This window comes from Primulina huaijiensis, chromosome 5 (genome assembly GCF_012295235.1).
Source record: "Primulina huaijiensis isolate GDHJ02 chromosome 5, ASM1229523v2, whole genome shotgun sequence".
In the NCBI taxonomy this organism is placed as follows: domain Eukaryota; kingdom Viridiplantae; phylum Streptophyta; class Magnoliopsida; order Lamiales; family Gesneriaceae; genus Primulina; species Primulina huaijiensis.
This window is the reverse complement of record NC_133310.1, coordinates 18,612,791-18,638,165: the sequence shown is the minus strand read 5'-3', so window position 1 is coordinate 18,638,165 and position 25,375 is coordinate 18,612,791. Positions and strand designations below refer to the sequence as shown.

Genomic DNA, 25,375 nt, shown 5'->3' with positions numbered 1-25,375 from the left:
TATGAACCAGTTCAACTCGTTTGACAAGTTCAATACCGATACAACCGGTTTGTCAAGCTCAAAAGTTAATTTTGGTTGCTATTTTTTAGAATGTCCATTATCACACCATTATCATAGATATGTTATTGCACCTCATATAATTTTGTAAAGCTCTTGAATTGCTTAATAATTGTTGCAACTTGCAAATAATATACACTTTCCACTATTCAACTTTTAAATTTATTTCTTATTATATTAAATAAAACATTGGACTAAATAACAGCAAACATGATAAAATAATATTGTATTATGAACCATTTACTAAATAAATGTTGGCAAAAACTTGTGTGAGACGGTCTCACGGGTCATATTTTGTGAGACGGATCTCTTACTTGGGTCATCCATGAAAAAATATTAGTTTTTATGCTAAGAGTATTACTTTTTATTGTGAATATCGATAGGGTTGACTCGTCTCACAGATAAATATTCCTGAGATCGTCTCACAAGAGGCCTACTCATAAATATTTTCAATATAAAAGAATTATAAATAAAATATATAATTTTTAAATTTCTAAATTTTTTAATAGAGAAATCAGATTTTATCGACCCAATTCTAATTAACGGATTTCATTTTTTATTTTTTAATAATCTCCCACCAATCTCATTTGCAGTCATTGAATGTGCATGTAGGGCAACCCATAGAACCTCTCTTTAGGTCCAAACTCTTGAAAGCATTCAACTTCCTCCACCAAACCAGAGATTCCACAAACAAAACAAAAACAATAATGATAAAGTTATTCGTACAACGATATTTACAATAATTAAATCGTAAGATTTTGTTATTATATTGTGAGATTTTTATTGAATTTATCATGAGATGTTGATAAATGAAATTTTTGTATTGAATTTTTTTTGTTTTAAGAATTGTTGTACAAATTTGGTTGTACATATAGCATTATTCAAACAAAAAACCCATCCAACTTTATCTAAAATATAATATAATATAATAATAAATGAATTTTTTTGAGAATATGGAAAAATAATTATGATGGAAAAATATGAAAAAAAAAAAAAAAGATTTTTCACGAAAAATATTGGAGCCACAAGTCTTTAACATTTTGAAGAATGGAAAAATATTTTAAAACCATTAGCACACATTGCCTCAATTTCCCTTGCATCTTCATAGGTCAACAATGACATTATAACAATTTCATAATTCTCCATAAAAACCACCAACCAAAACTTAAGAGCAAGATAGAAAAAAAAGTGAATGCATTAGATGGAACAAGACAAACAATTTAAATGGTTTCAAGTGAATGCACATGAATCCAGTGACCACATCACACCAATTGAGGCCTTGTTTTTTAACTTTCAAGACTCTACTTTTGATCAAGAATATAAGGTTAAGAATTTGCACGAAACAGAAAAGCAATAAGACCTTACAAATATGTCTCAAACTCCAAGCAAATCTAAGAAAAAGGCCTCTATTCAACCACCGGCATCTGCATTCCCATTTAACATGCAGAAGAAAGAGTTTACATCTGACGGTGTTGGCTCAAGGGTTACTGATAAAATGGCTGCAACATCAATCGCAGCAGCTGTTGGGACCAGAGGTACGTTTGCATCCCTAATCATGCAAGAAATTAAGTACTTTACCCAGCTCGAATTAGATGGTCCGAGCAGCTCCAACATGCCATCATCAGGTAAACTTGTGAACTTTGCATCCTTGTGTGAGTTTGCGGGACTCAATATAGGATCAGTTGTCAATACATCAACTAAAAAAAAGAAAGGAAACAAATGCAACATGCCAAGGATGTGTTCTACAGTAGAAGTAGCAGAAAGAAACCAGCTGAGTGGGTTTTCACGATTCACGTACCGGAATCTGAAAGCTGATCTTAAAAAGTCTGCAGCTTTAGACCATGTTATCAGATAATTTAGAGAAGTTAAGTTTCTTAAGACGATTTGTAATAGGATTCACCCATGTCCTGTCGGGATTCCCACATTTCACGTCCACTATTTCAACAACGCTCGGTCCTTTCTTGACGGGCTTTTTTCTTATAGGGGTTCCATCTATTGAAATATCACAAGATGTAAGCATTGGGATATGATGTGTACCTCCAGAATTGAGCTTTGACCTCCTAACATTTTCAGGGCATTTACGGTTTTTAGCAATGTTTGGGCCATTGCTGTTTGCTTCATCTTTTGATGTTTTGGATTTTGGTTCTCTTGGAGTCGAGTCCCCAGTTGGAACAGAGACAGAAGCGCACAACTCCGACACCTTGGTAGCATGTTTTGCAGAGTCTAATTCTCGGGACATAAGGGCACCAATCGTCCCAGTTGTTCCTATTTTAATGGATCCTCCCCCACCCCTGATAGCTTCTAATGTATGTACCATAATGCTGCAACTAGTGCACAAAATCAGTACAAAATTTTCTATGATCGAAGATGGTGTATCTTTCAGTTGGTTCTACTAGCTATTCAATCGATCAATGGAAGATCCTGCATCGAATCGCATTTTTCAGTTAGTTATAGTAGATATTGAATCAATGAATTTAAGATCCTACACCAAAGCAGCGGGTCATGCAACAAGTGCTCCTAAACAATATTACATTTCTCTAAATACTATTCGAACAGCACAGGTATCTCTAAATAAAATGCAGTTGCATAACATAAAACAACCTAGAATTTAAGTTCTCCGATTGTGATTATATGTATGATGGTCCACATACGTTTAGATATTTCCATTGTTTCATTAGAATAACTTCTATATTATTCCTAACAGTAACAAGAACATTTTGTTCAACAAGCATTATCTTAATATCTTAAACGAATCTGTACATCTATCTACTCAAGGGCAGACACAACGGAAGTCAGAGGGAGCATCCCAGTTCAAATATATATTCGTATTGAAATTTGACGATTCGTAAAAGAAGGACAATAAGAGATGAAAACAACTAAATCCCTTCATTACTGAAAAGCAACTAGGTGAATGCAGGATGATTAACATCTGCAAATCTGTGATATAATAACGTTCGATGTTTATTGCATTGGCACATAATGGTTGGATAATCAACTTTCATAGGCCACCTACTTAACAAAATAGATGCTTCACTGCTAAAAGGTCTAGGACAGGCCGGACTCATTAAGTCAGTCGCCAAATTGAAAAGCTAACTGTTCAAGCATTTGAGCTCCATTAAGACAAATAAATAAGCGGTCTTGGGTACAGAATATTATGTATAACCAAAGGCGAAAACCAACCACCTCCAAACTCTCAACCCAACATAATAAACAGTCATTAAAGCAAAATATTAGAAGAAAGATTTTTTTTTCATGGGAGAGGGGTCAGTGAGAGATCCAACACCTTGTGTTAGAGCTTCTAGTTCATTTGCAGATATGTATAGTTTAGGTCTATAAACATCAGAAAATGGGACTAGATATTTGCCACAAAATTAAGATCTTCCTTATTTTCTGGAGGCATTGGCTCCTCGAAGTTGCCAAAATTCTTCACGATTCGATTCTTAACACATTGCTGATCATACAACCGTAGCACAAAAACCGCCCAGAAATCAACAAGAATCCAGGTATCAGCAGAAACTGGGATGGGTGGATATTCAATAAAAAAACTTCAATTCCCAACTCTGGTTTTTCTAAGAATATAACTAAACAAAGAATTTAACACATGGCATCTAATAACACACATAATTATTCAAAAAAACAAATGAATCATGAACAATTTCAAAAATCAAGAAATTGATAACGATTAAGAACGGAAGTTTACCAACAAATGAGTGCTCGTACGAAATGAGTTTGATTTGTTAAATCTTGGGGAAAAAACACCGACGTGGGTCGTATTGTCTCCATGATGAAATCAATCAACTCTTACTAAAGTAGGTGAGTTTGGAGAACTTTATTGTTTCAAATTCAAGAAAGTGGAAACAAGATCCGACATAGTTTCTCGCGTTTCGGCTCCCCCAACACCTCTTGCTTTGACAACATTGGGCCCCATTTTTGGGTTTGGTTGATTGATGAAGTTTCATGTGAAATATAATTAAAAAAAAAGTACATTTTATTTTATCACTTATCTTTGTTTCCAAAAAGTACTCATCTTTTAAAAATAACTACAAAAACATATCACTAACCACCATCCACTGATCTACCATTATACCAATATTTTGATATTGAATCAAAAATAGATACAAACAATAAGATCTTTGATATTGTCTAATAAAAACACAATCAAAAAGAGATATAATATATTTACACGGTTATGTGATTGGGTGGACGTGATTTAAATTTTGTTTGTACAGGTATTTTAAAAATGTTATTAGTAAAAAAAAAATTTGAAGTATGTGTCTGACAAGATTCTTGTAAAAACTTTATGAAAATATATTTTAAAAAATTGTTCTCCAAGTATAATTTTTAAAGAATAACCGAAAGATATTTTCTGATATTTTTAAAATAAAACGAGGGTTATACGGATAATAAATTGCAAACGAAAAAAATGAGAAAAATAAAATTACAATTAAAAGATTTTAAAAAATGTTTGTCAAAACACCTTAATTATTTTTAATTATAAAAATATTTTTATAGAATATTTGTCCAAACGCATATTTATTCTTAAAACAATTTTTAAAATAATATATTAAAAAATCCATAGCCTAAAAACTAGCCCAAAAAACTAGCTGAGTTTGAGCTCGCGAACCTGAGCCGAACATCCTGAAACTCGAGCTCGGCTTAATAAGTTTAACGAACGATTTCGAAGTAGCTTTCTATTGAGTCGAGCTCTTGAAAGCTCGATAGCGGTTTGGTTCGTTAACACCAATAGCTGCAAAGAAGGACCAATTTGCCAATGCCTCAGTTAAGAGTTGAGCACATGCCTATCGGTATACTCAGGGTCTATCTAGTAAGACTATCGAATTGAGCCGATCGAATGCTTTGTAGATTCGGCAGCTTACCTTCTTTTATAACTGAGCATCTTCCACCATAAAATTCACATATGCATATTACAATGTTAATAAAAGAAAACAATAGAAATATGACAAATAATTAAATCTCTAGACAAGATACTTCTTGTTTTTATCAATAATCTGTCATGTCCTCATTCTCACACGAGTATTCCAAGTAAATTCTCACAAAAATAGCTCAAATTATACAAGTGATTGGGTAGCCGACACCGAAACAATATACGAAATTGAAGGGCTAACCACACACTCCGATTCAGCAATACAGAAATGAAAAGCACATTTGTTCAGCCTGTTACAAATAACAAAACACGATAGATCGAGATGAAGTCTATACAAAGATAATTTAAACCTAGAGTTGTGCATACTTTCATTGAATGCGAGACAAGTATTAGAATTGTAAAAGTAAAATTTTTAGAGTACTTATGTATATGCATGACCTAACTATGCCTAAAAATGTAATGAAACATAATAAAAATATGATAAAATGCATGTGATGTGTTCACTTGTGAGGTATTTTCACCAATGCTGGCAACATCTCTAACAACATTTTCAGTCGTGAATTTTTTTTTCTTACTCTAGTTTCTCCAAGTTAATTTTCACATCGGACAATATCATAGAGTACACGGAAAGATATAAGATTTGTCTTGTCGCTAAAAGCTTTAGACACAGAGAAGACATTGATAATAATGATAATTTTTTCTGTGGTTTCTTCAAAAGACTCTTTAAGGATTATAGTGGCTTTTGTGACACATTTCGATCTTAAGCTTCATCAGATGAATGTAAAAATGTGTTTCTAAATAGTGACATTGATGAAACGATTTATATGAGATCTTGTCACACTGCCTAAAGTTACGGAGCTCATTTGGTTGCAAATGGATATTTAAAACTAAAAGGGATTCAAAAGGTAATGTTGAAAGATATAAGGTTCGTCTTGTCATTAAAGGCTTTACACAGAAAAAAGACATTGATGATAAAAGGACTTTATCTCTTGTTTCTTCGAAAGACTCTTTAAGGATTATAATGGCTTTGGTGACGCATTACGATCTTGAGCTTCATCAGATGAATATGAAGACTGCGTTTTAAATGGTGACATTGATGAAACAATTTAAATGGTGCAGCAAGAAAATTTTGTGTCCAAAGACACAAATCATATGGTTTGCAAATAAAAAAAATCCATTTATGAGCTCAATAAGACATCTCAACGATGATATTTCAAATTTCATCAAGTGATCATTTCGTTTGGTTTTGAGCTAAATTTGGTTGATGATTGTGTGTACCATAAGTTCAGTGAGAGTGGGCATATTTTTGTGGTTTTATATGATGGTGACATCCTACTTGCTATCAACGATATAGATTTGTTGCGTGACAAGAGATTTCCAGTTAAGAATTTTGAGATGAAAGATCTTGGTGATGCATCTTTTGTATCGGGTATCCAGATACATCGAGATCGCTCTCGAGGTATTCTTAGATTATCTTATAAAAGCTATATCGAGAAAGTTCTCAAGTTATACGAGATACAAGACTGTAAACCAACGGATACCCATGTGCCTAAGTGAGACAAATTTAGTCTCAAACAATGCCCAAAAATGATTTTGAGTGAAAAAATGTAGAAGATTCCCTATGCACATGCAGTGGGGAGTCTGATGTATGCTGAAGTTTGTACATGTCAAGATATTGCATATGTGATATGAGTGCTGGGAAGATATCTAAGTAATTCAGGAGTAAAGTATTGGAACTAACTCTGATTTTATGAGATGCCAAAATAGTATGAAAAAAACTATGTGTCAGTAGATTTTATGGATTGTTATGTTGCATCCAATCAAGTTTCTAGTGGTTAAAGCAGTAGTTCAGAGTGGATGTTTATCTATAAATCACTCCGTTTCAAACTCCATACTTGTGGATTCAATTATTAAGGGACTATCACCCAAAAAGTTTTTGTCCACATTATTTGTATGAGTGTTTGGTCAATTAAAGATATTCAGTTTCAGTGGGAGTTCGTAATTTTAAATATTTTATAAACATGTTCAGTAATTCGGTTTATGATTATGCAAATTTATTTTCTGTAGAAATAAATTTCAAGTCAAGTCACACTCTGATTATGGTTTAAAGTTTGATCTCAATAAGGTTANGACTGTTTTAATCCTATGTTGATGTGATTGATGGATCAGATTGGTTATAGATATGTTTCGGAATGACAACATTTTATAACTCATAAGGTTATTTTTACAAACATAATTATAATGTTACACATATAGCTCTAGTGGGAGTTTGTTAGATCAATTTTATTTATATGAGCTTATATGTGAATGATTTTGCGTTGTGAGTTGTATACTAATTTAAGCTCAAAATAAAATGATCAACTAATATTTTGGGTTTGGACTTTAATGTATCTAATAGGTTGTGGGCCGATAATCTGTAGAAACACAAATTTAATTTCTCTTTTAATGATGAGCAAAAACAAAAATATCAGAAAATAATGATATACATTATTATTTATATATAGATCATTGTCCTCAGATCGCGGGTAATTACGTTCTCTATTCTCTTTCACATTAAGAAATTACTTCCGAAGAGAAAACTAAATGATTTTTTCAAGAAAAGATAGTGTAGATTTGTAAGATCAAGACACGTTCTAAAGAATTCAGAATTATGGCTTCAGGTATGCTTCCGCTTAAGTTTTCAATCAAATTCTTGATGATTTAACATGATGAATACTATGATTTATGGATTTTCCTCAACAATATACATAAACCCCCATGGTTATGTCTTCCTGGAAATGACGAATAGAAAGAAAGGTAATGGGATGAGGCATGATCAATAACATATATGTATGTATATTGTATATAAGTATATATATAATAAAAATATTACCAGATTTGAAGGATATATTAGCAAAAGAGCAAGATAATTTGTCTTCTTATGTTCTTGAGCATCCATTTTAGATGATCTTTTCTGGGTTCTCTCCTCATAATCAACATGAGAAACATCCCAACATTTTCTTTTTGATTCTTCGTTATTATCTCAACTCAAATTAACCATTCTACATGAAAACACAATCAATCCATTGATTCCAGAAATATAGAATCAAGATAGGCTATAGAATTTTTTGTTAATTATTCAAAAATCAGTCTTTTTTTCCTGGAATCTCAAGAAACCAACGTTGGATTGTTTTGAGCCGTTTCCCCTCCCTTTAAAATCAATGTGTTTTTCTACTTTTCATTATCTTTTTTCCTCTTCCAAATTTAGCATATGGGATGGTGGCCGCCATATATGGATCAAAAACTATAAAAATAAATTATATGAACCCAATGTAAGAAAAAAATGACATGTATCAATTCAAAAGGAGAATTATTAAACGTGTCGACAATGACGACGGTCATTGCCTACATCTTTTGACAAAATATGCGTATGTCGCCTCAAATTTAGAAAATTGAAACACGCATGCTCATCCTCTTTTTGACAATCAAGCTCCTGCAATCACTCATTGATGGTATGAGATGCCTATAAATATCAGCGATTGAGGTTCCAAAGCACACACCTTTTAAGAACAAAGAAACACAATTTATAGAGAGTTGGAGTACTTAGAAGGCTTCAATAGGAGGAATACCAAAAACTTACAAATTATTCGATGACCGGAGGTAATGCTCGATATGTTTTCGCGTGTTGTTTATCATGTTTATAGTTGTATAGAAACGTGATTTTGTTGAAAAAACTCTAATATTTTGTATAAGAGCCGTGATACCTCTTTCTTAAAAATATTTGTTTTCATTTTCTGAAATTCGAATATCATGAAATTTTGGAAAATATTATTTATGGAATTTTTGCGTAAGAAACTTGAAGTTTGAAGGTCAGACATAATAATATTAAGAAACTTACTTGAGAATTTCTTTTGAATATAATTGGTAGGAAAACTTATTTCTCGGTTGAAGTTCTCTATTAAACCTTGAAATTTTGAAGATGACAATATTCAGTTTTCTCTTTTTTTAAAAAATTTTTGAGAGAAGAAATTTTCTATACGAATGTTTCTAAAAATTTTATTATGAACGCTTTCGGAGATGTTGAAGACGATGTTCGATATAATGAAATAGACAAATCAACTGCCTTCATATTTGAAACATTTAATATGAATCCTACATATCACATGAAGTCAGAAGATGAATTAAATGGTCTGAAAAGTTTATATTATTTTAATATTTTTTTTAAAAAAATATTATTATTATGAATATTATAATAATATATGGTAATGAAATGAGAAAATGTGAGATAGAATACGAAAATTTCAATTATGAATGCTGGCATATTTATGAATGATAATCATAGCCCAACCATCATATTGGGTATTTGGCCAAAATGTTTTGTCGGTAAATTTGTCTGTAAGAAGTTGTGGTAATTTGATTAAAATGAAAGGTTAAATTTGAAATATTCTGAAAATAATTTTCAAACTCAAAATAATGATAATAAAAGTTTGAATTGAGAATTAGATTTTTAATTTTCAAATTAATGCAAATTCCAATACATGTTTACAAATTATTTTTGCATGTTAGATATTATGCCAAATATTATGGATATTTATTTGATATGAATATGCAAATTTAATATTATGATTGCATTTATTCTTGAAATTTTTAAATGTAATATAAAGTTGTTCATATTTTGTTCATATTAAATTATATAAAGTTGTTTATAATTTTAAATAAACATATTAAGTAAAATGTAAATATAAAGTTATTTAATGAAAAGTTTTGGCTTATAAAGATTCACATAAATGTGAATAATTAAGTTAAATAATAATTATAAGGTGACGTAAAAAACATGATCTGATAGAATTCTTCATAAATCGGTTTAAAATGCCTTGACTTGCTACTGGTCTCTCTGAGAACTTTGCTCTGTCTAGGAGTTAGGTATTTAAAGAGCCTTAGCCCTACTTATCTTCCTGGGAGCACTCTTGGAAAGTGTTGATTGTATCACTAAATAATTATTATATAAAGTATTAAGTAAAACCAAAATTTTGTTCAGTGAATCGTATAATTTTAAATAATTGAGTAATAACAACTTCCTTAATTATGAAAAATTATGCATTAAGTAATCCAATTAATTGTAGTTAATTATATAAACATAATAAATTTTACCCTACATATATTTTTGATATATTTATATAACTAATTAGGTTAAATATCAAAATTATATTTTTCTTAATTTATCCACAGAAATTAAGGGAAAATATATTTTGAAAGTTTTATCATAAAGTTTCAGAAAAATCTTATTGAATTAAAATTTTAACCCACAGGTAAATTTTATGTCACTAGATTTTTAAAACATGATTTACATTGGTAAAACATGATATTACCTATATTATATTTTTATTCAGTTATGCAACCTGCGAGTTTTTCTGATTGAAATGTGACATTCCCGAACTGAAGAGCGATAATTATAAAATATGAAAAGAAAAAATTCTTCTTCAATTGGGGTGGATGGATATTGATTATGCTATACGAAAATACAAACCATCTGCTATTGCTGAAACAGCATTCCAGATGATGTTGATCTTTATGAAAAATGGGAGCGATCTAATCGACTATGCGTAATGTTCATAAAGACCAAAATCTCTGCTAACATGCGTGGTTCCGTCGATCAGCATAATAATGTAAAAGAATTACTGAATGCTATTGATGAACAGTTTCAGTCTTCAGATAAGGCACTTACCAGCATCCTAATTATGAAATTCTCTTAATTAAGGCTCACCAGTATGAGAGGTGTGCGATAGCACATTATAAAAACACGAGACATAGCGGCTCGACTCAGGACACTTGAAGTAAAAATGTCTGAAACTTTTCTTGTGAACTACATTTTATGCACTCTTTCACAACAATATGGACCCTTCAAAATTTTCTACAACACACATACAGATAAGTGGTCAATAAATGAATTAATAACCATGTGTGTTCAAAAGGAAAGAAGGTTGCTAATGGAAACGAGTGATAATGTTTTTATGACTACACAAATAAATTATAAGAAGCAAGCCAAAGTCAAGGAAAAAGAAAATGAATAATTCCACCCCAACCTGACATCAATAAAGAATCCAAGTGTTTTTTTAGGAAAAGACGGGACACATAAAGAAATATTGCAATAAATTTAAGGATTGTTCTTGAAAAGAAAGGTATTCATATTTCATTTGTCTGTTATGAATCTAATATAATTGATATGATTTATAACACATAGTGGATTGATTCTGATTCTACAATCCATGTTACAAATACCTTGCAGTGTATGCAAAGCCTAATGAAACCTCTAGGGAATGATCAGAACATCTATTCAGGAAACAAGATGTCTTCGCATGTGAAATCTATTAGGACTTGCTGCCTTATATTGGATAGTGGTTTTATTTTAAAATTGAAAAAGACATTTTATGTTTCCAGTTTTTCTAAGAATTTAATTTCAGTTTCAAATCTTGTACCCTTTGGTTATTCATTTCAGTTTTTGGACAAATCAATAAATTTATTTTATAAATCAAATATTAGTGGAAATGGTACAATGATTGATTGTCTTTTCTCTATTTCTTTACAAAATTTTAACATTGTTATGCATGTTCAATGAGGTATTAAAATATGTGTTATAAATGAAGATTCATCTATATTATGGCACCGGAGATTGGAACACATCTCCATAGAGAGGATTAAAAGATTAGTGAATGATGAATTATTTAGTACTTTAGATTTTACTATTTTGAGACTTGTGTGGACTGCATAAAAGAAAAGCATATCAATAAGTCTAAAAAGAGTGCCAAGATGAGTATATAAATATTAGAAATCATACATTTAGATATCTGTTGTCCAGATATGGATATGCAAAGTCCGAAATATTTTATCTATTTCATTAATGATTACTTACGATACATGTATATTTACATGTTTCATAACAAAAACGAAGCACTTGAAGTCTTTAAGGTTTCAATGTAAAAACAAATTAAGATCATGAGAACCGATAGAGGTGGAGAAAATTACGGTAGATATACTGAGAATGGAAATTCACATGGTCTGTTTGCGAAGTTTCTCCAAGAGCATGAGATTGTTGCCCAATATACTATGCTTGGTTCTCCGGACCAAAATGGCGTAGCTGAGAGGAAAAACCGAACATTATTGGACATGGTGAGGAGTGTGTTTAGTAGCTCCAAACTTCCTAAATCCTTATTGACTGAAGCTCTTAAGACAGTTGTGTATGTATTAAATCTTGTTCCAACTAAGACTGTCACAAAGACGCCATTTGAATTATTTAAAGGTTGGAAACCGAGCTTACAACATATACGCGTTTGAGGTTGTCCTTCAGAAATAAGAGTTTACAACCCCCATGAAAATAAATTGGACCCAATAACTACAAGTTGATATTTCATTAGGTAAACAGAAAAATTCAAAGGGTACAGATTCTATTGTCCATCTTACAACACTAGAATTGTGAGATCAAGAAATGCAAAATTTCTTGAGAATGACTTGATTAGTGGGAGTGATCATTCAAATGACATAGGTTTTGAGAAAGATCACATTAATTCATAATCATCTTATTCAAATGATAGATTTGTCGTTATTCACATCCCTCAAGACCAAGCGGGTGTTAGTCAACCGGTTATTGAAGTTCCACAAATCGCTGATGAAAATCCAGTAGATCAAGTTGTTAATGAAAAACAATAAGAAATTTTTGATCAACCAAACAACCCAAGGAGATCTACTAGAATAAGAAGATCAGTTATATCTAGTGATTATGTTGTATATTTAAAAGAATCAGATTTTAACATTGGAGCCGAAAATGATCCTGAAACATTTTTACATGACATGAGTTGTAATGAGTCAAAAATGTGGTTTAATGCTATGAAAAAATAGATGAATTCTATGACATTTAATGGAGTCTGGGATCTTGTTCAGTTGTCTGATGGTGTAAAATGCATTGGATGTAAATGAGTCTTCAAAACAAAGAAAGACTCATTAGGCAACATTAAAATATATAAAGCAAGACTCGTAGCTAAAAGATTCACTCAGCAGAAAGGAATCAACTATAAGGAGACTTTTTCTTCTATATCTAAGAAAGATTTTATCCATATCATTCTTGCATTAGTTGCGCATTTTGACTTAGATTTACAGCAAATTGATGTGAAAATAGTTTTGCTCAACGGAGAACTAAAAGAAGATGTTTATATGAAACAACCTGAAGGATTTTCTTCTAGTAATGGTGAGCACTATGTATGTAAGCTTAAAAAATCTATATATTGATTGAAACAAGCTTCTCGTCAATGGTATTTAAAATTTCATGATGTTATCTCTTCATTCGTATTCGTAGAGAACCCCATGAATCAATGTATATATCAGAAGGTCGGCGGGAGTAAGATTTGTTTCCTTATTCTATATGTGGATGATATATTACTTGCAACCAACGACAATGGTTTGTTATATGTGGTGAAACAATTTCTCTTTAAAAACTTTGATATGAAGGATATGAGTGATGCATCTTATGTCATTGGCATTAAGATACATATAGACCGACTTAGAGGTATTCTAGATCTGTCTCAAGAAACCTATATCAACAAAGTTTTAGAGAGATATCAGATGAAAGATTGTTCACCAAATATAGCTCTTATTGTGAAAGGAGATAAGTTCAATTTAAGTCAATGCCCAAAGAATGATTTAGAGCGGAACCAATGAAAAACATTCTTTATGCTTTTGTTGTCAGAAGCTTGATGTATGCTCATGTTTGCACTAGACCTAACATTGCATTTGTTGTTGAGATGTTGGAAAGATATCATAGTAATCCAAGTTTAGACCACTGGAAAACTGCAAAGAAAGTGATGAGGTACTTTCAAGAGACCAAAGATTATATGCTTATGTTCAGATGAACTGAAAATTTGGAAGTAATTGGTTACTCTGATTCAGACTATGCTAGCTGCATTGATTCACGAAAATCCACTTCAGGATATATTTTCATGCTAGCTGGTGGAGCTGTATCTTGCAGGAGTTCAAAGCAGACATTGACTGCTACTTCCACTATGGAAGCTGAGTTCGTATCTTGTTTTGAGGCAACCTCATATCGTGTATGGTTGAAGAGTTTCAATTCGAGGCTTAGAATTATGGTTTCTATATCTAGGCCATCAAGAATATACTGTGACAATTCAGCTGTTGTTTTTATTGCTAAAAATAACAAAAGTGGTAGTCGAAGCAAGCACATCGACATTAAGTATTTTTCCATACGAGAACGTATTAAAGATAAGAAATTAATTATCGAGCATATTAGCACTGAAATGATGATTGCAGATCCTTTGACTAAAGGCATGTCATCATTGAAATTTAAGGATCATACAGAAAGAATGAGACTTGGTTCCATTATGTAATTTTGTTGTAAGAACAAATTAATGAAACTATGATGTGATATTTTCTCATATTTATTGTGTACATATTAATTGATTCGAGAAATATCAATAAAGTTGGACCTCGAGTAAACTTAAGTTTATTCATTAAGTTACATAGATTTGAGAGAAATAATGCATTGTGATACATGGAAGGTAATAGTCGTTTTAAGATGACATATCGTCGTGATTCATTTAGTTTGTTTTCTCCTATGGAAAATGAGATATAAGCCAAGTGGGAGAATGTAAAAAAATACAATGGCACATATCAATTCAAAATGAGAATTATTAAACGTGTCGACAATGACGACGACTATTGCCTACATCTTTTGACAAAATATGTATACGTCACATCAACTTTAGAAAATCGAGACACGCATTCGCATTCTCTTTTTGACAATCAAGCTCCCGCAATCACTCATTGATGGTATGAGAGGCCTATAAATACCAGCGATTGAGATATCTAAACACACATCTCATAAAAACAAAAATACACAATCTACAGAGAGTTTGAGTGCTTAGAATGTTTCAATCGGAGGAAAATCGAAAATTTACAAATTATTCAATGGCCCGAGGTAACGCTCGATCCGCTTTCGCATATTGTTTATCATGTTCATAATTGTGTAGAAACATGATTTTGTTGAAAAAACTCTTACACCCAATACTCAAGCGAGCTCGACTAAAGATATTCTTTGGAATTTGAGTTCGATCTGAATGAATTTTTTTTGCTAGTTTGAGTTTCTTGAGTATCAATTGTGATTCGTCTATTTTTTTATACTATTTGATTGATAAAACATACAATTGATTTCTAATAATTAAAAATAAAATATTAATTAAAATCATATTTTAAATATTAAGGAATTATATAAGGTTAATTCAAACTAGAGATTTTAATATTTAAAACAAAGGATCTTATTCCACATTGTCGCAATCTCCCTCTTTTTTATAAAAAAAAAAAAAAAAAAAAATGGCCTCGTTATATTTTTTTATTGAGAAATGTCATAAATTTTAAAAAAATTGTGTGAAAGTTATATTTCAAACTATCACATATTCATTTTCCAAAAAAAAAAAAAATTTCAATTTCCTAAAAATATGCCTAAATATAACCTAGTGGCATTTTTAATAAAACAATCATATTAACCTCAAGATTGGCCAACTTTTTTAAAAAATAAATATTATAGTTCTTCGAATTTAATAGAAATTTTTTTTTTGGGCAATATTTTATTAAAAAAAACCCCAAGACTAGCCGATTATATTATAATTATAATTATAAATAAAAAAATATTGTCACTTGTTTAAAAAAATATTGCCACTTTCTCCATATTACTGTTTTTACTCAACTGAGTCGACTCGCAGTTTCAGCAAAAGAAATCAGCTTTAGCATGTTTGATTTACTTTAGCTTATCAATTCCAAAATATTAATTTCATTTAATTTGATAATAGCATATAACAATAATAAGCATTCCATGGTAGAAACTGCAATAATCATAATTCTCATGCTTGTATAAATACAATACATCTCATCAAATTATCGCGCGTCCAAAGCCAAAATTCTAACATGTCTGTATGGGTACATACAGTACGAGACTGTATGGGACTAACTTGTCGGTAGAATCAGTCAGATTTCGAAGGGATATGGTTGCCACCATTTGCAATCTTGTACAGATAAAATCCAGTCATGAGAAAACTGCAAACAAGAAACCAATGGTTAACAATTCTGCTCGTCTACTTAAATCGAAATGCTTTCTACTGTATATTAGCATCAGATAAGTTGCAAAGACAAATGCGGGAGACGAGGGTTGACCCATTCTGTAGAACGATTAAGAAAGAACGTTGCAAATGGTATCCAGAGGATGCGATACTTCGGCACATTCTAAAGGAAATGAGAGTAGGGTTGAACTCCGACAAGATTTGAGAACAGAACAGGGTCTCGTCCCAACATTTTGGATAAGAAAAGAGTTCTAAATATTTACAAATACATTTCCATCCATAGTATTCGGACAAATGAGAATCGCACTGCAAGTCGAGGGGCAGCCATATCGGAAGACTATAACTAGAAATTATCCAGCAAAGAATTGCTTAGGTCATTAGGTGTGTGAGCTTTAATTCTATTTTTAACGCACACCACTCTCTCTATGTTGGGTATCAGTTAGCCAAGAAACACAAACATCCAGAATACCATGAATAAATCAACTCAACAATGTAGGCATGCCATTGCAAATTATAAAGCAACAAGATACAGTCAACTGCCAAGGCTGGCTAGCAAGGGTGATTTCCCCAATAAATTTTTTCTTGTAATCAAGTATATTTTAAAATATAAAATGTAGCCCTCGATGTCTGCGACATAAGAAATACTTGGTTAAGTGCAAGTTTCTCACCAACTGGCTCATCAACTTAGGAATCACTTTCTTAGAAAGGGAATGGGCTGATATAACACTCAGCCTCTTCGAGCTCTTCTATAAACTAGCTCAGATAATTGTAGACGCTATTTTGTGAAACTCAATTACACCAACAATATGCACAAAGATTTTCAAATCAATACAAGTTGCAACTGCACATTTGAGTTTACTTCACCTGATCCCAGCAACCATACCAGCCGGCATTATCTTCGAAGTTTGTAGATACCTCTGGGTCATAACCCACGTTAGCAAGGCAGCAATAGCTGTTCCAAGAAACGTCAAAATGAATGAATCAATATGTAATGCAAAACCACAAGTACAATAAAAGATTTAACTCAAAAAATGACAAACATCAATATTTTTTTCCTGGTTAATTAAGCATTTTCAATATGGGATAAGAAGACTTCATATTAAACAAGGGATATTTCTCAAAGTTGGACCATGAAGAGATTCCAAATTTAAGTCCATTCATTTTAATATGAGACAATTTGTTATCAGATTGGTAGAACAATGGAAAATGACTCTGATGCATATTTTCTTAATTTGAAATTAGAATCAGATTAGTACATAAACTATTGTTAATTATCGAATTGGCAATTGTATTATTGTTAATTATGATTACGGCACATTAATAGTATAATGATCAAATGGATTCATAAATTATTGAAAACAATTAAATCCATACATATAATAGAATTATATTAAATTTGATTTCATAGGTCATATCACGTATTTGAAGTGTAATAGAAACATTGAAAATTTATCATTTATATAAAATTAAAACAAATAAAAGAGGATGAAATTCACCTATATAACATTTTTTCTTTCACTTAATTAATTATTTATCCTCGTTTCAATATTTCACTTAAAATCAATTCATATACCAATTTTATTTTTGATCTAAAATAAATAAAACAAATATCGATTAGAAAGAAGAATACCCGTCTCCAGAATCAACGCAAAGTAGGAATTTTTGCGCTTGTTGTAGGCTTGGAGGCTGAGAAATCCGGCGAGAACGAGCAGCAAACCGGTGCCGGCGCCACCAGCCAGCGACGCAGTGCTGCCTTTCTTCGCGTATCCAATTACGCCACCTACCACCAAAAGTAGCCCATACGGGATCGTGAAGCAAAAATCCAGCATTTTTCTGAACTGGGTTTCTGAGAAACTTAGGGTTTTCCAAATTTTTGGGATCAAATTTAAAAGATGGATGAAATGAAGGAAGATTTTGAAAGTTTCAATGGTGACGGCTTGCTTGTTGAGTCGGTCAATTTGTTCATGCTATCAACTCCGTTGACCATAATTTTTTTAGTGCATTTTTATTTTAATCTCGATCAACAATTTTTTTTTAAAAAAAATACTTTCATATTTAAAATATATTTGAAGAGTTCAATTTTAAAACAAATCGTTGACTAAATTTATCTTATAAATTATCCCTACTTTGTTCATATAGAAGTTGACACTATGAAATTTTCATAGGAATTTAGTTACTACTAAGCTTGTCTAATATATTATTGGGCATCAAATATGTGAATGATAACCAGTATTTTGGCTTAAAGTTTTATAAGTGATTAGAATCACACGAGTAATACTGAATTATTAGCATATTCTTCTTCATTTAATATTTATAAGCTAGATTTATCAACGACACTTCTTCGCCAGTGCATATGATTCATTGGCTTAATTTGACCCAATGAGCCAAAAAATCAATCTCAAAAATACATTCTTGTTTTTCCCCCTTCACCCAACTTACAACAATCCCAAGAGTCCAAAATAATAAAAGAAAATCCAAATAGCCCAACAAGTATAAAACATTTGATCGACTGAGGCAATTAGCGGTTTTCCAAATATATGGTCCAAATCCACTCCAACAAGTGTCGAGATTATACTTTGTGGTTTACTTGGATTGGGGCAGGTTAGGAAAATTATTTACATTCCACTCCCCTACACTTCATACATTTACTTATCCTACACTTTATGCATTTATTTACCACCCTAATCAGGTGTACAAGTAATAACTCATCAAAGGGAAGTAATTGTCGAATACATGAAATGGGAGTTGAAATTACCCTTTATATAAAAGTGACAAAAACTTGTGTAAAACCATCTCACGAGTCGTATTTTATGAGACGGATATCTTATTTGAGTCATCCATGAAAAAGTATTACTTTTTATGCTAAAAGTATTACTTTTTATTGTGAATATCGGTAGATTTGACCTGTCTAACAGATAAAAATTTGTGAGACCGGCTCACAAGAGACCTACTCTTTAAAAGTAGCACAAGATCGATAAGCCAAACAAACAATATGATATCAAACGCAAAGTGATGTGATTAGACCAATCGATCGAGGCGACTCTGCAGCATGTTTTGCAAAGGCAGGGGCAGACTTGAAAATTTAATCATAAGATATTTAAAAAAAGAAAAATTTATATTTTAAAGAAATTAAATATAAATTTTGAATTTTTGAAAATTTATGAGCCCCGACTATTCTACTGAATCTGCCTCACCTCAAGAATGCTTGATTGACAAAATAATCACAACGCAAAGACATTTAACAAGAGTGTTAATAAATGAAGCATACCAAGCAAGAGAGAATCTGAAAAACAGAATAAAATTAAGAATCGGATTTCAAGACAACAAAGTCTCAGCAAAGTGCACCTATAATGTAAATAAACATTAAATTGCTTATGACTGCAGATAAACAGAGCATACTCCTAAATCCTTTTGCTAGTGAGAAGGATTCCCACATGTTTGCCGATATATGAACCACGAGAAAAGTAAACATACTCATTTAGCTGTTCAGAATGCCGCTCCACTCGTTCAAACACATATTTGTTGCTGTACGATCAGAAAGATTTCTGATCATGGAATGATTGTTTCATTTTCTAAATCCATTTCAGCGGCATAAGTTTCGGGAAACTCAATCTCAGGTACGAAAGTTGGTTCTTCTGCAATGTGCACCTCGTTCTCTTTCATATTTTCCTGTACAGCCTAGAGCAGGTTATGCAATCAAAGAAAGACGCTAGAAATCACCACTTCTATTGTGTTAAACAAAGATATTTGCATGAGTTAAGGTTTCTTCTTACCTTTAAAAGCTCCGTCATCTTCCCGGTTTCGTAATCGAAAAAAGGTTTTGCACCAGTCACAGTTTGCAAGGACTCAGATGAAAAGGGATCAATGATATTTCCCAAGTCTTGTTTTGAAATGCCATCTAAATCCTCTGATAAGCAATTTAATGTTTCCTTACTGTTCTCCGTCTGAGTATCCGATGTTTGCCAAGAGCCTGATGTATCGGTATCTATTGATTTCATTGGTTGGTCACCTTTTTCTAGTCCGCTGTCATTGACGCTGGGGGCACCTTCTTTAACAGAACTGGTGTTAATCTGCTCACTAACTATGGAAAATTGGTGGCTGTGATGAGACGGTGTGGCCATGAACATCTGGCTAACTGGTATAGATCGATCCGGTGGTAACATGGCTAAAGGTTCAACCATATGCACATCATTGTCTCCAAATTCCAACATGTGACCAGATTGAGGTGTGTTTAAAGGTATTTGATCGGAAGGTGATATCTCATTCGAAAAATCGCCGGGTTGAAGTAAAATAGGAACCACAGTGCCTTTCACATCGACTGGAGGAACACGAGGAGCAATTTTTGGCGATGAATATTTGTGTTTTAAAGGAACTATGGCACCTGGTTGAATAGGAAGTTTCTCGCGCCGTGACCAACCTCGTTTTTCAGTGGGCATGCGGACTTCATTTCTCCTGATCATTTTCATATGCGGGGCCACATCGTTAGCTGCTGTGACCGGAATAACATGTCCAGGTTTGAAAACAACACCCCTTAAATTTGTATCTGAATTACCAATTCGAACAGTAAGCAAATAACCAGCATCAAATGTAGCCTCAACAACGCCAGTCACTGGCTGGCCAACCATTATATCAACTCCATTGGTTTGATCAGCTCTCTGAGAAAGGTATTCTTTCGTTCCTACAAAACCAGGTGGTGTGTGAGCAGCTTTAGCATGCTTTGAACTGGGATCTTTACGTGGACGACCACGTTTCCGCTTGGCAGGAAGGACTGAAGGGCCAGCAGAGCTCTCCCCTTGATTAAGTTGATTCATTTTGGGAAATAGCTGCAAAGTTTATTTATTTCCTAGTCAATTCAAATAAAGAAAATTGTCTAAGTAATAGCTAGCGGTCAGGCCCCAAACGTAAAGAAACACTTGATTGTAGGTAAGAAAATAACAAGTCGTGCATTCTTTCATGATTAACGATGATAACAAGCAACAAACATAACTTAAATAACGAAAGGATATATTAATATGGAACCGTATCTAGGCACTTTGGTACCATGAAATTTATCACTTAATTAATTTGTGTGCTACTTCTTCAAGGCAAGAAATTCATATGCTCAACTTAAAGACTGAACGTTATGTTAAACAAGGTATCATCTCAATCTTTCTTCCTTAATAGGGTGCTCCTAGAAACTTATTTTAGGTATATTCTCTCTTGGCATTAATTTCGTCTAGATTTTTTTTCCTGTATTATAGAAGGTCCTAGAAGTTCTCATATTCATTGACATACTTTCCACTTTCAGCCGTGTTGGAGAGAATAAAAATACTTACACAATTTGGATCCTTCAGCAGATTTATACGGCAGAAAAACTGATACCAAACAATAAGTACAAGGAGATTGCAGATACCAAACACATAAATCCCAATATCAGCTCGGTTGAAGTGTTGGTAATCAAGAGTTAGTCCTACCAGACACTGCAATTCCATGCACTCACGTGAACAACTTTATTTAATCTTCTTTTATATAATATCATGTTTGAATATATAAAGTAACCATACATACCATCAAAACAAAAAAATATACTCATTCTCGACTTCACTATGAATTTGGTGGTTGACATTTCAGATGCTGGTCTTGGAGAAAACATTGAGATCAATAAGTTCATTATTAAACAAATAGCTGCAAATAATAGAGTCGACAAAAGGATAAAAAAAACAATAGTTTTATGAGTTTGTGAATAAACGCTTTAAAACAAGTGTTGCTACCAGCACAGGAGAAAAATGAATCATGAAACTTTACACTTAAGTATGTTATAACATGTGGTGGCAAGAATTGCAGCCAAGTAAGGAATTGGGTCATTCAGGTAGCTTATTTTATTCAAAAGTTTGAACAGCCAAGAGCAAACTGCTATGAATTCCCAACGAGATAACCTCAACAATGTTATGTTGATCAGTAATATGAGGTTTTGGATGTATATTTATAAGTCTTGGCTTGGGTTTAGAAATTACAACCCCTCAGACATCCATTATCCAACATGCATCTATATTTGATATGGATCAATTCCGATACAGTGCTTGAGAAGGACTGTTTTTCACTCTTTCTTATGAGAAAGATTATAAATTTAAGCCTCTTCCATAATTTCATAATGGAACAAAATCCCCAGATATTTTCCTAAATTTCTCTCCATGAATTTTTCAAGAATCACCAAATGAAATGTATAAACCTGAGTGTAAGAAATGTAGATAGCTCCTGTAATCTGCAGACTGCAATAGAGAGAAATACTCGAGTTTTAAAGGGATCGTTAACGAGCTGATTCAGACGTGGTGTATGATGATAATAAATATATTAACCTGCTATTCCTTAAATTCTAACCCGAGGGATTGAACAATTTAGTGTTATGTTTTATTCATCGCGTAGTTATTTTCATTTGAACACTTAATAATATAGCTTAATAAATAAACTAACTCTACATGATTAAAGATTATTTATTTCCAAAAAAACACCATTGAACAAGCTCTGAAAAATCCAGCTATGTGCCAGCACTGAGTGCCATTCATGTCATAGCCTAACCACTGACTGGTTTTTAACAAGATTAAGAAACAGATAAAATAAGGGGTAATGGGGTATGCAATATGAAGACAATGATATGGAAGAAGACCATTAACACCAATTAAAATCCTCCTTTCCAAAGGCTGGTTGAGAGTATCACGCCATCAGGCATCAACATTATTTTTATAATCTATCATAAGGTGGAGAAAGATTATAGATATAAGCATCTCTCCAAGTATACAATTATACATACTTCAATGTTTAAACTTCAAAATTGTAAAACATTGATGTAAACGACCTCTCTAGTCCTCAAAATATGGCAGATTTTCAAAGTCATTGTTAACTGTTTCTAGTAATGGAATAGAACAGTTTACATAACTTATAATTAAACAAATCAAATAACTGAAGTCAAACCAGCACATTAAATAAATACGGAAGAGTATACCTTGACGAGCGTCTACAAATATTTCTTCGAGAGAATAGGAAGTAAAATCAAAGAAACTAATAGAAGAAATTTGGGGATCTGAAACAAGGATTATGAAAATATTGCCATGAATAGAATGACAAAATCACAGTGAGGGCACACACATTTATAGCTGGAAGAGACAGACTTTTGAATTAAATTTTTCACCAGCTCGAGCGATAAAGATGCTTTTGACACTAGAAAACAATTACTATTATGAGTAGGTCAAAAGAAAAATTAATGTGATGACGTCTCAAATAACAGATGTTGAGTGCCATATCAAATTTCTAGCCACATAGTATTTTACTGCCTTAAAAAAATAACAGATGCTCAATGTTGTGTTTTATTTATTTTATCATCAATTTATTTTGTTAGTGCATGCTAAATACGCAAAAAGTTTGTCATTGAATTATTTTTGAAGCAAGTAAATTAGCTTTGAGAAACATAAAGAAAATGATTAAGAAAAAAACAAAAATTAGTACAGAAAAATAAGACAATAAAAAATCCTCCTTAACAAGAAAACGGAAACTCAACGGACACATCCGTTAATACCAAACTTAAGCCATTATGCATATTTCCATGAAACGCTTAATCCATATTATATTTGATAAAATCTCGATTAGATTTTGGGAATCTCGCAATGGATTTGAGATAATTCATCCAGTGGACCTAGAAAGAAAAATGAGGTGGTTTATTAAAACTTGTTGTTGATTTTGCATATTTCATTTTTGAACAATATTGCACTTTCATACATTGATATTTAATAGAATATGATTGTGAGTAACAGGACAATGACCTAAGGGTAGTAGCAAACCATATAGATTAGCTTCCATAATTCTGAAACATTAGAAGGGAAGGGACTCGATGTAAACAATTTATCCAATCGGATTGAGTCATTGACACGTGCCGGGAAATTCAGCCTGTTTCCAATATTTTCGCTCGTGCGTTTCAAAATAAATATCAATTAATTAGCCAAATGGCAAAGCAAATGATATACCAAACTTAGATCCCAAGTTCGAGTTGCACCAGGACCAGGTGCACATGCAGCTGAACAATTAAACTAGAATATGCCAAGCAATTATGCTTTTTCACCTGATTTAATATCATTTTACTGTATGATGATACCATGTAAGAGACTGTAACTTATATCAAATTATGCAATCAAACTTAACCTTCGTAAATTAGAAAATGTCAATGGATATGAAGCAGCGTTTTGCGAATTCACGATTCACATTTAAACTAATATCCACATTGCATTAGCATTTGCACCTCATTGCAATAAATAAAACTGATAAAGCATTAGAAAGAAATAATCAAACGAATCAGACACTAAAAAAAGTAACATGACTCTAAAATTACACGTCAACTCTATAATAGTTACAACCATCAAAATCCAGTCCTTCCATTTTACGCTTAGCCATCTTTACACAAAAGCATACCAGAAAAAATCTCACAAAACCATGCAACAACTAAATTCAATAAGAAACAAACAAATTAAATCAACTAAACTAAACCAGCAACGTGAACCACATCTGATATAATTTTCACAGAACAGAAAAATAATTAACCGTCTAAAACAAAGAAATTTCATACAACTGATAAAAAATTGTTGTGCAAAAAAAAATTTAAAAAAAAAACCCATTATGAACAAAATAAATTATGCAAGCTGGTGAAATGGCAGTACCACTGAGAAGCATTTGGAATTATTTCTTCTGACTGATAAATCTGAAATCCAGAATGAAATTCTGCCCGTTAAACCCTAGCGAGGGATTGAATTCAAAGTTTTTGGGGGCTTAGAGAGTATTAATTATAATTTGGCAGAAGATTATTTATTTATTACGAGCGTAATGAACAAAGCTTTCTTTGGAGCTCGGCTTATTAAATGACCTGACTGTGACAGAAGTACAGCACAGACGTATTGTAATGTGAAACGTGTCTTCAATGAGCCGGGTTTAATTTTCATCTGGCCCAACTTTATAGAAAATGGGCTTTGTAACAGATTAGCCGAATGGAAACTATTTCGTAGCCCAGCCCAGTTTAAATTTAACAAATAAATGAATGGATTATAATTTTAATTTTGGAGAAGTAAAAATATATATTCCTAAATATTTAAACTAAGTTTATTTATTTTTTTCTATGAAGTTTGAGTTATTTGTTTTTAAATTTTGTTGCAATTACATTAAATTACCTATTAAAGAAGTTGTACTTTGATTAATTAATTTTATTGAATAAATTAACTACTTTTTATTGCTCAGAATTTTTTTATAGTTTTGTTGGGATGAAATAATTTATTGGCAAAAACTTGTGTGAGACGGTCTCACGGGTCGTATTTTATGAGAC

The 25,375-nt window shown here is 32.1% G+C and overlaps 2 protein-coding genes and 1 long non-coding RNA gene across 8 annotated transcripts; all 3 read right to left on the bottom strand.

Annotated features, from left to right (window-relative positions):
* Positions 1 to 1,259: 1,259 nt before the first annotated feature.
* Positions 1,260 to 3,990, bottom strand: LOC140976792 (uncharacterized). Its single transcript, XR_012175319.1, has 2 exons — positions 3,758 to 3,990; positions 1,260 to 2,478 (listed from the first exon to the last, which is right to left on the bottom strand). It is a non-coding gene; the product is annotated as an uncharacterized lncRNA (long non-coding RNA).
* An 11,751-nt stretch (positions 3,991 to 15,741) lies between these two features.
* On the bottom strand, positions 15,742 to 18,007 carry LOC140976790 (protein FATTY ACID EXPORT 5-like). The gene is made up of 3 exons (XM_073441106.1): positions 17,669 to 18,007; positions 16,903 to 16,990; positions 15,742 to 16,015 (listed from the first exon to the last, which is right to left on the bottom strand). Exons 1-3 carry the CDS (start codon positions 17,865 to 17,867, stop codon positions 15,943 to 15,945), a joined length of 360 nt encoding a protein of 119 aa, XP_073297207.1. The 5' UTR covers positions 17,868 to 18,007; the 3' UTR covers positions 15,742 to 15,942.
* Positions 18,008 to 19,315: 1,308 nt separating this feature from the next.
* LOC140976789 (uncharacterized) lies at positions 19,316 to 24,887 on the bottom strand. 6 transcript variants are annotated; one of them, XM_073441102.1, is made up of 5 exons: positions 24,720 to 24,887; positions 21,586 to 21,651; positions 21,354 to 21,497; positions 19,812 to 20,861; positions 19,316 to 19,716 (listed from the first exon to the last, which is right to left on the bottom strand). In XM_073441102.1, the coding sequence occupies exons 2-5, from the start codon at positions 21,586 to 21,588 to the stop codon at positions 19,588 to 19,590; spliced, it is 1,326 nt and encodes a 441-aa protein (XP_073297203.1). In that variant the 5' UTR covers positions 21,589 to 21,651; positions 24,720 to 24,887; the 3' UTR covers positions 19,316 to 19,587. The 6 variants fall into 6 exon arrangements, with proteins under 6 accessions (XP_073297203.1, XP_073297201.1, XP_073297202.1 ...); XM_073441100.1 differs by having other exon boundaries at positions 21,354 to 21,651; XM_073441101.1 differs by having other exon boundaries at positions 19,316 to 19,707; positions 21,354 to 21,651; positions 24,720 to 24,886.
* Between the last annotated feature and the right edge of the window lie 488 nt (positions 24,888 to 25,375).

Bases quoted from the DNA above. Each gene is read 5' to 3' on its own strand.
- LOC140976790 (XM_073441106.1), bottom strand. From the start codon at position 17,867: ATGCTGGATTTTTGCTTCACGATCCCGTATGGGCTACTTTTGGTGGTA. The intron at 16,991-17,668 runs GTATTCTTCTTT...TTCTTGGAACAG, and splicing joins TGCGTTGATTCTGGAGACGG to CTATTGCTGCCTTGCTAACG. The intron at 16,016-16,902 runs GTGAAGTAAACT...TCTTGTTTGCAG, and splicing joins GGTATGGTTGCTGGGATCAG to TTTTCTCATGACTGGATTTT.
- LOC140976789 (XM_073441100.1), bottom strand. From the start codon at position 21,509: ATGGAATTGCAGTGTCTGGTAGGACTAACTCTTGATTACCAACACTTC. The intron at 20,862-21,353 runs GTAAGTATTTTT...TAAACTTTGCAG, and splicing joins TGCTGAAGGATCCAAATTGT to CTATTTCCCAAAATGAATCA. The intron at 19,717-19,811 runs GTAAGAAGAAAC...AACCTGCTCTAG, and splicing joins AGATGACGGAGCTTTTAAAG to GCTGTACAGGAAAATATGAA.